This window comes from Verruconis gallopava (genome assembly GCF_000836295.1).
Source record: "Verruconis gallopava strain CBS 43764 unplaced genomic scaffold supercont1.47, whole genome shotgun sequence".
Lineage (NCBI taxonomy): Eukaryota > Fungi > Ascomycota > Dothideomycetes > Venturiales > Sympoventuriaceae > Verruconis > Verruconis gallopava.
Window position 1 is genome coordinate 1 of NW_015622183.1, and position 14,255 is coordinate 14,255.

A 14,255-nucleotide genomic window follows, 5' to 3' on the forward strand; every position below is an offset into this window, starting at 1 on the left:
CAATCAATGCAATATTTCGCACAATAATCTCTTCCTTTTTCCTTCTTGTACGCTGCACAACAGCGATTCCTTCGCATGGCTTAGCTTAGCTAGGCACTCACATGCAACACCATGCTAAGAAGCCATATGCTTACCATAGCCGCCTTAGCGCCTTAGGCAGCCATAATGCAGCCAATGAGAGAAGGGCGCTAGCCCCCCATCCGGTAAGGCGTTGGCCGCGTGGTCACCATGCGACGGTGGACTAGACCTTAGGGCTGTTACTTATAGAGATATAGGGGAAAATTGAAACAACGACGCGATTCGCAACATAATACTTAAGTAGATGCTCCAGTTATAAACCTTTTCCTGTCCATAGTATCTGGACAAGTGTGTCTAATTTTCAGCAATAAAACCGTACTAACCCATGTTCGCTACATCAAGTGAGCTGAGGCCGAAATCCTCCATTGACCATGATTCCGGCTCCGCGAGATTATCAGGGTCCCTTTCCCCAACTGGATTTGCGAATTCAAACAAGAATCGCAACATCCACTGGTCCATGCGAAAAGTTGCTTCGCTGGATTTCTCACATGCCTTATGAAATTCCTTGAAACGAGTGACGCATACGTCCAGTGTCGGCCAAAACTTTTGGAGTTGACTCAGAATTGCGAAGTTTTTCTCCAACCTCTGTCGCGCGGCACGTATTTCTTCCTCATCGGTCCCAAACATGAGGATGTGCAGTTGCACGGTCGAGGCGATCACCAGGACATGTCCGACCATTGTGTAGTAAACTTCACAACCAGGTGTCGAGTACGCGCGATATAGGATCTCGCAGAGACTTGTGGAGAATTGCCGGCATTTGTCCGCGTGCACACCGGCTACGATATTCATCTCGCGAGCGTCGGCATGCAGATAGCGATAGTTTAATAAGACACCATAGTGGTAATAACCCAAGTAGACGGCCACGAACATGTGGCCGAGACCTAGTGCGGCGTAACGGATCATGTTTGCTGGTGTGTCCTGCATTTCGGCAGGGATGCTATCGACCCATCTTTGTAGATTTTCGTTTAAGGCTTTGACGGCATCATGATGGCTCGTGTCGTAATCGGAATATGGCGAGGTTGCAGTCGCGGCTTTATCATTCAGCGAAGATATGTCGAAGAGGATGTTGTTCAGTTTTATCATCTGTGTAAGGAGTGATGGGGCATCGTGAGATACGGTCTGAAGGAGGGGGGATTGTGTCCCATTTCGTCTCATTCGCAAAAATCTAGTCTCTTCCATGGGATACGGAATATTCTCGCGAGGCTCTAATGCGCATGGTATGCCGACGCCTTTCGATGACCATACATCGATCATGCATAGGGTCCACCATACCCGTCGGTGCACCTCTTCTTCTAGTTGCGAGGACGCTGACATATTGGGCAAGTCCAAGAGAAGTGCGGTACGGCATGCGGCACCGTAAAAGACAGCTTCTGCAGCGCTTTCTCCCTCTGTAACAACAAATGCGCCAAGCAATACACAAGCCTGTATCGTCGTTAACGAGATGTCTCGTAGATCCAGAAGACGTTGCGCGTGTTTTCCAAACGGGCGACCCCGGATCCTTGGATCCATGTTTGCGAAGCATGGGTCGTTAGAGAAACGGGCTGAGTTACTGATGATCCCATACAGCAATACAGGAGGCAATGTGTCATCGAGGAAGTCCTGGACCAGGCTTGGGCGGTGAAACAACGAATGAAAGGTGTCGTGGATGTACTGGAAATACAAGTCAATCAGCTCCATACAGGTTGACTTCGAGGGTAAATGAATGCCCTCTGTCACACTCTGCTCAGTGTCACTGGTTGGCCCTGGTGGCTCATATGGCGCCACCGGTTTTGGTGCCATGGAAAGCGCTGTGCCATCACCATTCGGTTCTGGATGAGCGAACGAGCAATGTAAGTGGCGAGATTGGCACCACGTGCATGAAGGACCGTCCGCAACAAAATCACATCGTCGTCTTCGTATTCTAAGTTTTATCGTCAATCGTCCATTCTTGGAGCCTTAATCGAGACATGTCACATATACCGGCATGCTGTGCAAGCAGAACGAGGCCGCATCCTGCGAATGCAATCGCCTTGGAGGTCTAGCAAGGGAGAATGATATCGAAGGAAAATGGACTCGTATAATTCTATGAACTAGCTCCTGCGAGATGGGGCCAGGGATCAAGTTGCAGGCAAGCAGCAGGGTACATACCGTAGTTTTGCAGGGGACAGCACTCCGCATGTGATAAATTTGCGGGGAATGCGCTTCTCCGACCCCGCGGCCCCGCTTTGCTACAGCAGAGCACTAAATCTTGTCCTACCTTGGAGTCACAGCAATTGGGAGCATCAGGCTAATAGTTTCATATAGCATGCGCGCTTGGCCATTATTAAGCGCTTTTCATTCAAGAGCACGGTCTTTATGCAAGATGCTCTCAAAATGACGTGGATTAATTCGATCATCGGCCGTCTTATAACTATAAAACTATTTACATTGAGTCATGACGACGATGGCAGACCATTGGGAGATATTGAACTTCAAGTGCAGGATTCCTAGTTTTGCTGCGAGAGTAACAAATTAATGTGTCTTGAGGTACTCTGAAACCGCTGGAGCAATCGAGGGGCGACGGCTTTCTTGTCCTTCACCAGTAATACTGCCTCTACGCTGAGCAAGAGCATCCTCCGCGTGCCCGTGAGTAGCCAGGATGTTTGTGACTGAAGGAATGATTGATGGACGTTCTGGTGGCGCTCCCGAGACTGAATATCGCTCAGCAAGAATATTCTGCTCATGTTCATCAAACTCGTCAATTTGGGTTGTCGCGAACTTGCGAGCAGGAACGCGCTGGGCGAACAAGATGTCGAGCTCATGGAAAGTTCGGCCCTTCGTCTCCGGGAGTCTGAAGTAGGCCCAGATAAAGACCAGCCATGCGCATCCACCCCAGACAAAGCCAGTGTATCCTCGGAGATTCCAGGCCGTTGGATTCATAAAATAGTTCTCGAGAGTGCCACCAATGACACCAGTGATGTTCGAAACATTTCGCGCAAGGCAAACTGTCTTCTGCCTCAAACGCGTGGATCCAACTTCTGCTGGCAAGGCCCAACCGAGCTGACCAGCGGAGAGCTGGAACGTAAAGGTCCAGACAAGAGTCATGATAGCTTGGGCCCAGCCAACTGAGGTCTTATTTGTCCATGGGTTAAGGATACCGATGATGCATAACTCAATTGCCATAGCGCACATGCCCCAAAGGTAGACTGTGCGGCGTCCGAAGTAGCTGGATAATATTGGTTAGCTAATAGGCGAAAATATGTTCAGAAGCGGGTACTAACGGCATAAGAAAAAACCAGTTGCAGAAGCAGGCAAGCAGAGCCATAGCATTTGCTCCGAGACCGAGAGAATATGCGGCCTTGTCGTTCAGTCCGACTTGCTGGAAGAAGTATGTAGAAGCGTAAGCGAAGCAAAGGCCACAGACAAGCTGGCCACCAAAGACCACGCAAGCGATCTCAGTTCGGCGGAGTTCGAACCCTTTAAAGCAGTCATAATAGCTCGTGCCGACAGACAATTGTTCTTCAAGGTTGTTCGTATAAACAATCTGTGCCAGAGTACGCTTCGGGTCAAGCTGAATGTGCGGAGTCTGGAGTCGGCGAATGGATTTCTCTGCAGCTTCGAGCCTATTGTGTCGAACCAGATGCCATGGAGATTCTGGTGCAAACCAGATTAAGGGGATGAGGAATGCCGGCCAAATCCACTGCAGGGCGTAGGGAATCCGATAACCCCATTGATCCAAGCGTGTGACAAGGCCTCGCAGTACACCAGCGCTCAACAGTTGACCAATGATGAAACACATGTTCGTCCAAGATGTGAAGTAAACACGCAGTTGAAGTGGGAGTACTTCGGAGGCATAGGCTGGAGCCGTGGTAGCGAACTGCATCTATTAGCGCTTGTCTTCCAACTTCTCATTGAAGAAAGACGGCTTACAATGCCCCATTCGAAACCCAAGAGGATTTGTCCTGTCAGAAGTACTGGCTTGGAGGGTGCAAAGAAGACGATGAAAAGGAAGCAAGTCATAATACACAAGGTGCAAAGGAGAACTCGACGTGGACCAAAGGCGGTGATTAGCCAACCGTTTATGATCGTACCGAAGATGGAACCGACACCTGAGCCTTGTTGGAGGCCTGACTGCCAGCTGGCTGGAATGGAGAAGCCAGAGGGTGTTTGCTTGGTGATTTCAACCGGATCGCCATACTTTCTCTGAAATGAAGCTGCTCGTCGTCAGCATAGTCCAGAACTATATAGTGAAGAGTTACCTACGGTAGGCAAAGAAGTTGCCGATGAGATTGGTGTCGTAGCCTTCCATGATGACGCAGCATGATATGATCAAGCTCCAGATGATGGCTTTTTTATTCGCAAGGATGGCTTCGCGAATGCTCATCTCTTTCTCCTGTTCTGCAAAGTCGTGGGCTGCAACAGTGAGATTACGATCTCCCCATTGCTCCTCGCGCCAGGATCGGTCGAAATTGCCATTTGGCTCTTCGAGCCTGACAGTTCTAAAATCTCCCTTCTCGTCCATGGTTGATTATGGAGAATCTGATCGTGATAAATGTCTTCAAGGGCAATTGTGTTCGATGTTGCGGATGCCAGAGCAGTTGCGCCTGGCCGTCCATGCTGTGGAGATTCATCCTATCTATATAGCTAAACGTTTGTTCTAGTTTATCGATGGCATTTCATATATTGTACTGCTTTGGGGCAAGCGGCGGAATTCGGAAAACCCTGTATGGTGAGGTTGATCAGTCGTCTGGAGATTTGGCATTTGGCTCTCTCAGCTGCATGCGGGGATGAGTCTAGCTTAAACCATCTCCGAAAAATAACCAACGGCGGCAATTCATGTCCAGTGTTGGAGTCATCGAGTCAAAGATGGAGTTCAAACCAAGCAGGATCTTTCAAGCAAATCACATCAACAAGCGAGATGCTTGAGATCACCGAAAGGGTTAATTCGTATTGACCGCCAGGTTTCAGGAGGCGGACAGTCTTTCCCTATTAACTGCTGGTGTGATGCTGAAAGTCCACAATAATCAAGACCTCTCTCGGGCATGTTGCTGCAGAGCTGGTACGCATTCTGTCCTACAACAGCACTTGTAGCGACACACAAGTCATGTTGGCAGGTGCTATCCATCATGACAAATAGAGATTAACTGTTGCAGAGCAGTGTGCCATAGATATGATGGCCTTTACATTCAACAGCTTCCTGTACTCTGAAACAACTCAAGTCACATTTCAAACGCATCACGGTCCAGCAGTTCGAAGCAAAAAATGATCCCGATGAACCTTCTTGCACCGGTTACGTAACTCTTACAGAAAAAGAGCACAAACCATTTCCTTTGTGTCGGTTGTTTGGTGCACATGTTCTACGGCAGCGGAGAGAACGGTGGCTAGGGAAAGGCGGAGAACTTGGGCCACTGAAGTCGGACCGAGCAGCCAATTAGACGGATTCAGCTCTTGCATCTGCGTCAACAGACACTAGCGAACGTGTTCACCAGCGAGTTAAACTTTAGTATGTGAGTGCGGGGTGTGCTTAGTTTGCGCCAGCGTATTCCCTTTACTGTGCCCTGACTTTGTAGCATCACCTCCGATTATCCAAAGCAATAGCTAGGCATTGGCGTGGACTGATCTTCATGACTTGCCCCAACACAGCCACAGCTGGCACCAAAGCCGGAGTTGGACATCTATCTTGTATCTGCCTTGTGTGCTAGCCCCTAAAGTTGCCGTCGTGTGGTAAACGCATTCATATTCAAAGGTATACTTCTCGTTCGCTTCTCGATATCTATATAGTCAAGCACATCACCAAGCTTGATCTTGTACCATGATGAGGCGGCAGTGGCACAGGCTTGAGGACTTAAGCACAGCGGACTCCGCGTTACACATGCTCATCGAGCATCTGCCGATAGCAATTGTGAGGCAGAATACCGATGCTTCAAGAATTTCTCCGTGGACTCAGCTGACAACAATCCTACAACAGTAACAAGTTATCTGCTCCAAAGAAGTGGTATAGCCAGTCCACCATCATCGCTCAATTCCTTGGAATAGATAAAGACACGATACCTCCAGTACACTTCCTGGAGTTCCCAACAAAATAGGAGATAGCAGCCGAATAACGCAGAATTCAGTCTCTTCAAATTGAATATGTCGATTTCACCAGAGTCAGTTAAGATTTATTTTTGCTATGCACTTGTGTTTTGAATAATCTTGTTACTTGGTGAATAAGCATCTTGCCAATCAGTCATCGCAATTGACCTGAGCTTTTTGCGATTCCGCTAGCGGCGGAAAACTGCTTGCTGTTGTATCCCCAGCTAACATAAAAGAGTGATCAATTTCTCCGCTTCCAACTCTTGCAATATGAACCCTATAATTGACGAGATGATCATGATATCCAGGGCACTTCATATCTCCAATGGCGGTACCAGCGTTGTATTAGATCTCCAAGGACCTGGTTTTCCGAGCATTGTCTATTGGGGGCCAGAGCTGGTCGACACCACATATGCAGTGATCGAGTCCCTAGTGAGAGCATCGCAACCTCAAGCTGTCTCTGGAGGACTTTGCCAAACACCGCGTCTGAGCTTACTGCCGCTTGAATCGCAAGGATGGCAGGGCACGCCAGGTTTGACCATGCTGAGGTCCAAGACCGGATATTTCTCACCCAAGTTCACAATTTCAGATGCGCGAAGCACAGCCTCGTCCATATCCATAATAGCTGCCGACGTAGATGCACATATTTCCATAGAATTCGTGGCAGAAGTCTTGCAGAGTGGTCTTCTCAGCCAACGCCTGATCATCAAGAATATCGCCAGCGAAGAGAGTCAGGATGTGCTCCATATTCACGACGTTGCATTATCATTTCCGGTCCCGATGACTGCACGCGAGCTCCTGGAAACAACTGGACGGCATCTTCGTGAGCGTTATCCCCAAAGACATGCTTTCACCATTGGGAAACACATACAGGAGTCGCGGCGTGGGCGACCCGGCTTGGGTGGCACGCTTATCGTTGCAGCTGGAGAACCTGGTTTCGGGTTCGAGAAAGGTCTTGTACATGCTGTCCATCTCGCATGGAGCGGTAATTACAGGATCAACGCGGAGAAAGGTTCAAACTATGGACAATTCATTCAGGCAGGGGAGCTGCTGCTGCCGGGCGAGGTTTCACTCAACTCTGGAGAGACCTATGCGTCCCCAACTGCGCTCGGATCATGGGGATACGGGCTGTCAGAAATGTCGTATAAATACCACGACTTTCTTCGCAGACGGATGCTGTCCGCTCCGCAGAGCCATCCTAGTCTCCCGCGCCCCGTAACGATCAACACCTGGGAGGCAGTGTATTTTGATATGGACATGGATCGTCTTAAAGCGATTGCCGACGTTGCTGCACGCCTAGGTGCGGAGAGATTCGTTCTCGACGACGGATGGTTCAAGGGCAGGCGATCTGACAATGCAGGACTAGGCGATTGGAGCGTCGACAGAGATGTATTTCCTCGAGGCCTTCAGCCACTGTGGGATCACATTGATGGCCTTGGAATGCAATGTGGTATTTGGGTTGAGTTAGAGATGATCAACCTGGACTCAGATCTCGCGAGGGCTCATCCCGAATGGATTCTCCGACCGACTCGCACTAGATTACCGCTAGCAGGAAGAGACCAGTACGTGCTTGACCTTTCCAACAAGGATGCTTTTGACTATATCCTGAGGCAAATCGATGCACTTCTCAACGACTACCCGATGATCAAGTACCTCAAGTGGGATCATAACCGTGATGTTATTGAGCCTGGCGGACTAAATGGAGCTCCTGCTATACGAAAGAATGTCGAAGCTCTGTACGCTTTGATTGACACGCTCAAAGCTCGGCACCCAGGACTTGAAATCGAGAGTTGTGCGTCTGGAGGTGGCCGTGTTGACTTGGGAATTCTGCAGCACAATGATCGGATCTGGGTTAGTGATTGTACTGATCCGATAGAACGTCTTACAATTCAGAAGTATACTTCCTTGGTCGTGCCACCAGAGATGATGGGGCAACACGTAGGCGCACCAAAAAGCCACACGACTGGTAGGACACATGATCTTTGCTTGCGTGCTGGGGCGGCCTTTTTCGGACACATGGGTATCGAATGGGATGTGTCTCGGGTAGATAGCAAGCAGCTCCATGATTTGCATTGGTGGATTGAGCTGCATAAGAGGTGGAGACATGTGATTCACACTGGCAAATTGGTCTTCGCCGACTTACCTGGGGATTCTCCGAGCCAGGACGTCCGCGGCGCAGTGTCAAAGGATAGGAGACACGCCATCTACACAATCACACAGGTTACGACTACTGAGTACTATCCCCCACCGATGATTACGCTCCCTGGGCTCGATGAGACGACTGTCTACCGTGTTCGGCTTCTAGATCAGCCTGGGATGAACAATTCTGCTTTTGTAGCCCAGTCGAAATTGGCCTGGGCTCATTCTCAGACCCCGTGCATTATGACAGGGCAGATGCTTCGCAGTTCAGGCATACGGATGCCGGTTGTCTGGCCGGAGATACTTCTTGTAGTTGAGGTTGAAGCGATCTGAGGTGGTTTGTGGTGAGTGAGGGCGTATGTGAGCTCTGGGACTTAGAAATAGTATCGATATAGAGGAAACACATTGTCGGCCAGTGAAGGCCTCTAAATTATTAATTCGATGTTTGCATTTTCCCGTCAAATAATCTATTAAAGAGACTTGACACAGCATCTCTGAAAGATATCCACATACGCGATGTTGTTATATACGTCGACGCGTCTATCCTGCAAGCAACGCCTATCATAAACTGCACATCTCCCAATTCGAACCATGTGCGCCCATTTCTAACTCCGCTCCTGTTTTCACCCGTGGGAAAACGAACGCCTAATAACATCTGCTAATCTACACCAACGCTTAAGCTTCTTCCCACATGCCAGCCTCAGACACTTCTCCCGCAGCTTACCAAGACTATCCTGATCAAATGGAATGCACAGAGCTTTAGCGCACATGCTCGGAGCCTTTGCATCTTCGTCCGCGTTGTCACCATGTCCCCTGGCAGCAGTCTCGTCCTTGACCGCGTTGCAGCAGTCGCCGTCGAGACAGGAAGGTAGCAAAAGGACGTTCCGATCATTGAGGTCTCGGGCAACGTGCACTCAGTCGGCGATGACTCCGCAGTGCTCGTCGTGTTCCTTCTTGACGCCGGAGAGCCTGTCGTCTTGCATCTTCTCGAGGATAGACGGCATAGAGGTAGAAAGATCGAAGATCGGCACGATGGATTTGGAGGTATCGTCACGACTTAACTGCGACGATGTTGCCCGTTGGACCATTGCCTTGGGTCCAAACTCAAAATGGAGGGGTATACCCTGTTACAACAAAGTTACTGTGCCGAAAAGCGGATGTGGTTGTCGATTGGAACTAACCTTCAGCTCGTGGTCATTAAGCTTCTAGCCGGCATTGTAGTTATCCCGCGAATCCTTCTTAGCTCGCACGTTTGCATCCAAGAGCTTTTGTGAATCTCATCAATTGTCGAGTACAGCTTGTCCTTGTCCGCTGAACTGGTCTTGACCGTGACACCGACGGGGATGATAACTGCTTGGATTTCTCCCATCCCTGGAGGAATCTCGAATGATCGGTGTCTTGGTTATCCAATATTCTCTGGACAACCAACCACTGCGCCTTTAACATCACCATGAATCAGCACGTTGACCCCAATAGATTGGGTCGTCAAGCTCCAAGAGTTCTGCCAGCAGTACAATTGCTTTCACATTTCTCCATGTCTTCACCAGCTTTTAGTGGAACTGGATAGTCAACGGTGATGTTGTACATCTTAGCGAAATGCTGACCCAACCATTGGCTCACGACGGCTTGAATGCCTCGGTTGGTGGATGTGATGAAGCCCTCGATCGTCGTTATGTAGTCTTTCTAGCCATTAACATGATTGATCACAATACGAGTTGTCATGGAAACATACATGCACCCGGGAAATGCCCATTGAGTGTCTTTCTGCCCTTGCCTTCTGGAGAGACTAGCAAATACTCATGTACTTCCGCGTAGTGAGCGAGGATCTGCAGTACCTGTTTAAAGACTTCTTTGTCCGTTAAGTGGACAGTGTCTCTCCAAGCATCAGGCTCCTGGAAAGCATTTGGTAGCGTAAAGACATATCCTTCCTATTACAGTAACTTTCTCGAAAGAATGAACGACTAAAAGGTGTTAGAACCCATGTTTCCGACTTTAACGAAACCTACTATTGGGTTTCTGAATTCAGAGTACATTACATTGATTCATTGCTTATTTACGACCAAATTAGGTCATATATCATCATTCCTGAACACAACTGGCTTTTCGCTTGAGTGGAAGATCTCCTTGCGATTTGATCTTATCAGCGTGGTCTTTCTACATGGCAGTCTCACTACTTCGACTCTGGCCGAGATTGGTCGACTCTTCTTTGAACCATGTAAAGCAGCTTCCGATATATCAATGCGATCGGTGCCTCAATTTTAGTCGTTCTACCTTGCCTGGATTAGCGATGGTCGCGGTCAGACTCCAACAAACGTACCCAGTGTCACTTGTGCGACCTGGTAAAATATTATTAACTGGTAGATCCAGTGACCATGCCATTTGCTTCTGCTGCGAGGCCTAGAACGACTATGAGCACAAATTTCAGCCTTCAAAAAAATACTTCCAGTTCATATCACCTTCAACATCGTCATTCTCCTTTGAAAGCGTCAACTTCGTTTCATTTATCATACAAGAATATAGCGCAACCTTCTGGACTCTACTCTGGCTAATGAAGAGCAACGATATTTCCAGAATTTTTCAAAGAAAACGAAGATTAACAAGGTAAGAATATATTTATATCCTAAGATATTTCGGCTTTAAGTAGAGAAAGTAATACGAACTAATAAATTAGACAAATGAGAGAGTTTAACTATAAGCTGGTAAGGAGTTGATCCATTATTTTTTTATAGACCTTGATTTCCATGTGCTTATGCTGCTCACTCGTTAAGTGCAGTGAGCAGTCACCTAATTTATCATCCTACGAGTTGGTTTTAAATGTTCATATGTCTCTGATATTACCAATCGCCATACAGGCCTGAAGCAGAGAGTACTCAGAATTATAAGGGGAGTAGAGTAAGTATTATACTGAGATAGGTGAATATCATACTTAGATCAGGGATAAAGCTAATTACTATGGAGTTAGGCTAATTTAATGGAAAAGAATGGAATATATCCTACGCTGCTTTGACATATATGACTTGCTGGCTGCAAAGCCCTGATCCATATGTCTCTGCCTTCTCACTTCGCTTTACCTCTAAAAATTTTCTATTCTGATACACTGTGTCTACAGCAACCGTATTTATTGAACCACATATTTGTAGACTAACCAATGATCATGGAAAAGTGGAAATATTGTAATTGGGCTACAATAAGGTACAGCTCTTTTGGCTCTTTTCTCAGTCACTCATCAAAAGTAATCAATTAGGTTTGAGGACTGGATCACCTTTAAGTGTTACGAAGTAACATGCGAGGAATCACGTGATGTGCTTATTTTGATTAATTAAGCAAAATAAGCATATTGGCCTATCAGAATTAAGGAATGGTGTACTGGGGAAAATGGTTCATATCATACCATGCCCCTCAAATATCACGCGACTCGTTGCCAGGGTTTCTGTTAACTTATATGATAAAGCAGTAGTATATATATAGGAAAGAAGATAAAGAAGAAGAGAAAAAGGGGATAATAACAACGGAATGCTAAGCTGAGATATCTATAGTTCTTTACCTAATTTTTGCTTTATTAAGTTTTGCCTTACTTTATTTTATTTCACATATCTTACCTTAACCTACCTTCTACCATCTTTATTATTTTATCTTATATCTTTATCTCTCTTATACTACAAACCTCTCAATTCATCTATACCTACTCATCCATAGAAGGTCTTCTCCTCTCTTCCTATTTCTTCACCCTCAGGGGCGGCCTTGACATCGAGTGTCCTAGCCCCAGACGAGGCGTTCAGCCCAAGAACCTTTACACTCCTTTATAGACTGAGTGATCCTACTGCTCATACTGCTCGAAAGAAGTATAATAAGCAGTTCTTCCTATTCTTAATAATTGATTAGCTCGAGTAATCATTCTGCTCAAAATGACCGAAATGATCACTCACGTGATCTCACGTGTTACATCCGTAACAGTGGGCCACTCGCCTATATGGGCCACTCGCTTATAATGCACGGTATAAGGGCTCTCTTACATAAGATAATGCACTACATCTGCAGCAAATGATGAGATGAAAGGGTACAGAAAGAACAGCATGTTATGGCTCTAAAACGTTTATTTATATAATATGTTCGACCCTTAAATAACAAATAAGTGGCTAAGGAGCTTCCAAGATAATGAATTCGTGTTCGCACAGCGATATTAGGCACGAAACAGCTGGTACCGCTTGTTAAGCTGACCATTCGAGCATGTTAGGCCACCAATACTGCCCATGGATACCCACTGTCCATTTGAACACATAGAGAAAGATGTTGATGTACATGTGATGGATCCATCAGGACTACACGCGCCTGAAACAGCAGCTGCAGTGCTTCCAGAGGCGGGCTGACTGCCAGATGACGCTGAAGCTGAAGCAACCGCAGCTGAATTCACAACGGAAGAAGCAGTTGATGTGGAAGAAGCAACTGCGCTTGGGGTGGTCGTAGTACTGCCAGAAGCTGCTGAACCGGAACCAGCCGTTGTACCTCCCGTTGAAGAAGAGCCAGAACTACTGCCACCTGGAACACCACCCCCACTAAGGCCTGTGAAGCTCAAACCAGTGAGGCTGGGGAGCGATGTGAAATCGCCACTTGCTTTAGCACCTGATATAGTAATCGGAGCACAATTCATGTAAGTTTCTGTCGTAACCTTTGACAACCAGACCCAGGCGAATACAGCGTTGCCGTCTTTGAGTTCATCTGGCATTGGGATATCGTAGGAATGAACACAATCAGTCCCACTATCTCCTGAAGTGGTGCATTGAACACCAGAAGGGTAGCCATCGGTAGTCGTAGCGGTGTCGAGATTGCCAGCAGTTGTAGCAGGGCAGGAACCTGGGATTGTATAGATATTATACCAGTTCGCCAGATCAGAGAACCCTGAAGACCCGGGCGTCTCATAAGTCATAGCAATGAAACAAGAACTAGGTTCTCTTAGTCTTTTAGACATAAGCATAAGGTCAACGACTTACCCTCCTCCGTGGGTAGCGGCGGACAGAAGATGGAGTGGTTGGGTCTGACCACCCATCCAAGTTGTATTGGAAGTTGCAGTGAATGAAACTTCATCTGATTTGCAAGGGAACTGAGATTGAACCATAGGCCCATTGGTGAGGCCAGCACCAAAGCCATATGGAACGGGATTTGACACAGTGTGCTGATTGGGTGGATCTAATTGGATAGATCCATTCGGATTTATCCAATAAGCCACAATCCAAATTGGGCGGTGGATTTGGATAATCCATCCGGATGATCCAATTATATAGTGGTGGCTTAATGCTTAGGCCAATTGTGAGCATATCTGCCACCTCTCATCACATATGCCAAACTTGCCTTATCACACCGCATTTCATCATGTCATCATTGTGCTATGCTCTTGCTCATAATAAGCCCGTCCTGAAGCCAAGTACCATCAATCATGAACAGTGGTATACCGCCATGGCAAGCAATCGAGCCTCAAGACGTCATCCTGAAAGACCTAAAAATGAGGTAGTGGTGGTTGAGTCACCACTACACTCACCATCAAGTCCCACCTCATCACTTGCAGACGCATCTATTGTTATATCAGATGTATCATCACCACCAACTCAATCAGAGGACATAAGCCTGAAAGCACACGCCGGTGACCTCGATACCTTTGTACCGAAGCGATTTGATTATACTAAGGTGGAGTTCACAAGATTGCCTGGTTTTACTAAGCAAATCGGAAGAGCAGTAAATCGGTTGAACTCACCTATATGGGATCGTGGTGTGCTTATCGAAGAAATCGAGACCAATAACCATTATTGGCTATGCTTAGAATGCCACCAAAAACAGGTGAAGCAGAAGCACCATTGGCCGATTAAGAATGGCACAAGCAACGTTACCAAACATATTCGAAATCGGCATAACGAGGAGTTCAGAAAGGAGGATGGTGGTTGGGTACAATTGCAGAATCGAGGTTCAACACCATTATCAGATCTTGATATAGATCCGGTGCAAAAGCAGGCAGT

General features: G+C 47.3%; 3 protein-coding genes across 4 annotated transcripts; 1 reads left to right on the plus strand and 2 right to left on the minus strand.

Moving 5' to 3' along the window:
- The first annotated feature begins 6,069 nt into the window (after positions 1-6,069).
- PV09_08736 (uncharacterized protein) lies at positions 6,070-8,664 on the plus strand. The gene is made up of 2 exons (XM_016362686.1): positions 6,070-6,185; positions 6,420-8,664. Exons 1-2 carry the CDS (start codon positions 6,169-6,171, stop codon positions 8,581-8,583), a joined length of 2,181 nt encoding a protein of 726 aa, XP_016209426.1. The 5' UTR covers positions 6,070-6,168; the 3' UTR covers positions 8,584-8,664.
- Positions 8,665-9,164: 500 nt separating this feature from the next.
- On the minus strand, positions 9,165-9,619 carry PV09_08737 (uncharacterized protein; the record flags this gene model as incomplete). Its single annotated transcript, XM_016362687.1, has 2 exons — positions 9,165-9,306; positions 9,501-9,619. 2 exons carry the CDS (start codon positions 9,617-9,619, stop codon positions 9,165-9,167), a joined length of 261 nt encoding a protein of 86 aa, XP_016209427.1.
- A 2,712-nt stretch (positions 9,620-12,331) lies between these two features.
- PV09_08738 lies at positions 12,332-14,255 on the minus strand. 2 transcript variants are annotated; one of them, XM_016362689.1, is made up of 4 exons: positions 13,997-14,255; positions 13,597-13,948; positions 13,239-13,542; positions 12,332-13,190 (listed from the first exon to the last, which is right to left on the minus strand). In XM_016362689.1, exons 3-4 carry the CDS (start codon positions 13,361-13,363, stop codon positions 12,431-12,433), a joined length of 885 nt encoding a protein of 294 aa, XP_016209429.1. In that variant the 5' UTR covers positions 13,364-13,542; positions 13,597-13,948; positions 13,997-14,255; the 3' UTR covers positions 12,332-12,430. The 2 variants fall into 2 exon arrangements, with proteins under 2 accessions (XP_016209429.1, XP_016209428.1); XM_016362688.1 differs by having other exon boundaries at positions 13,239-13,948.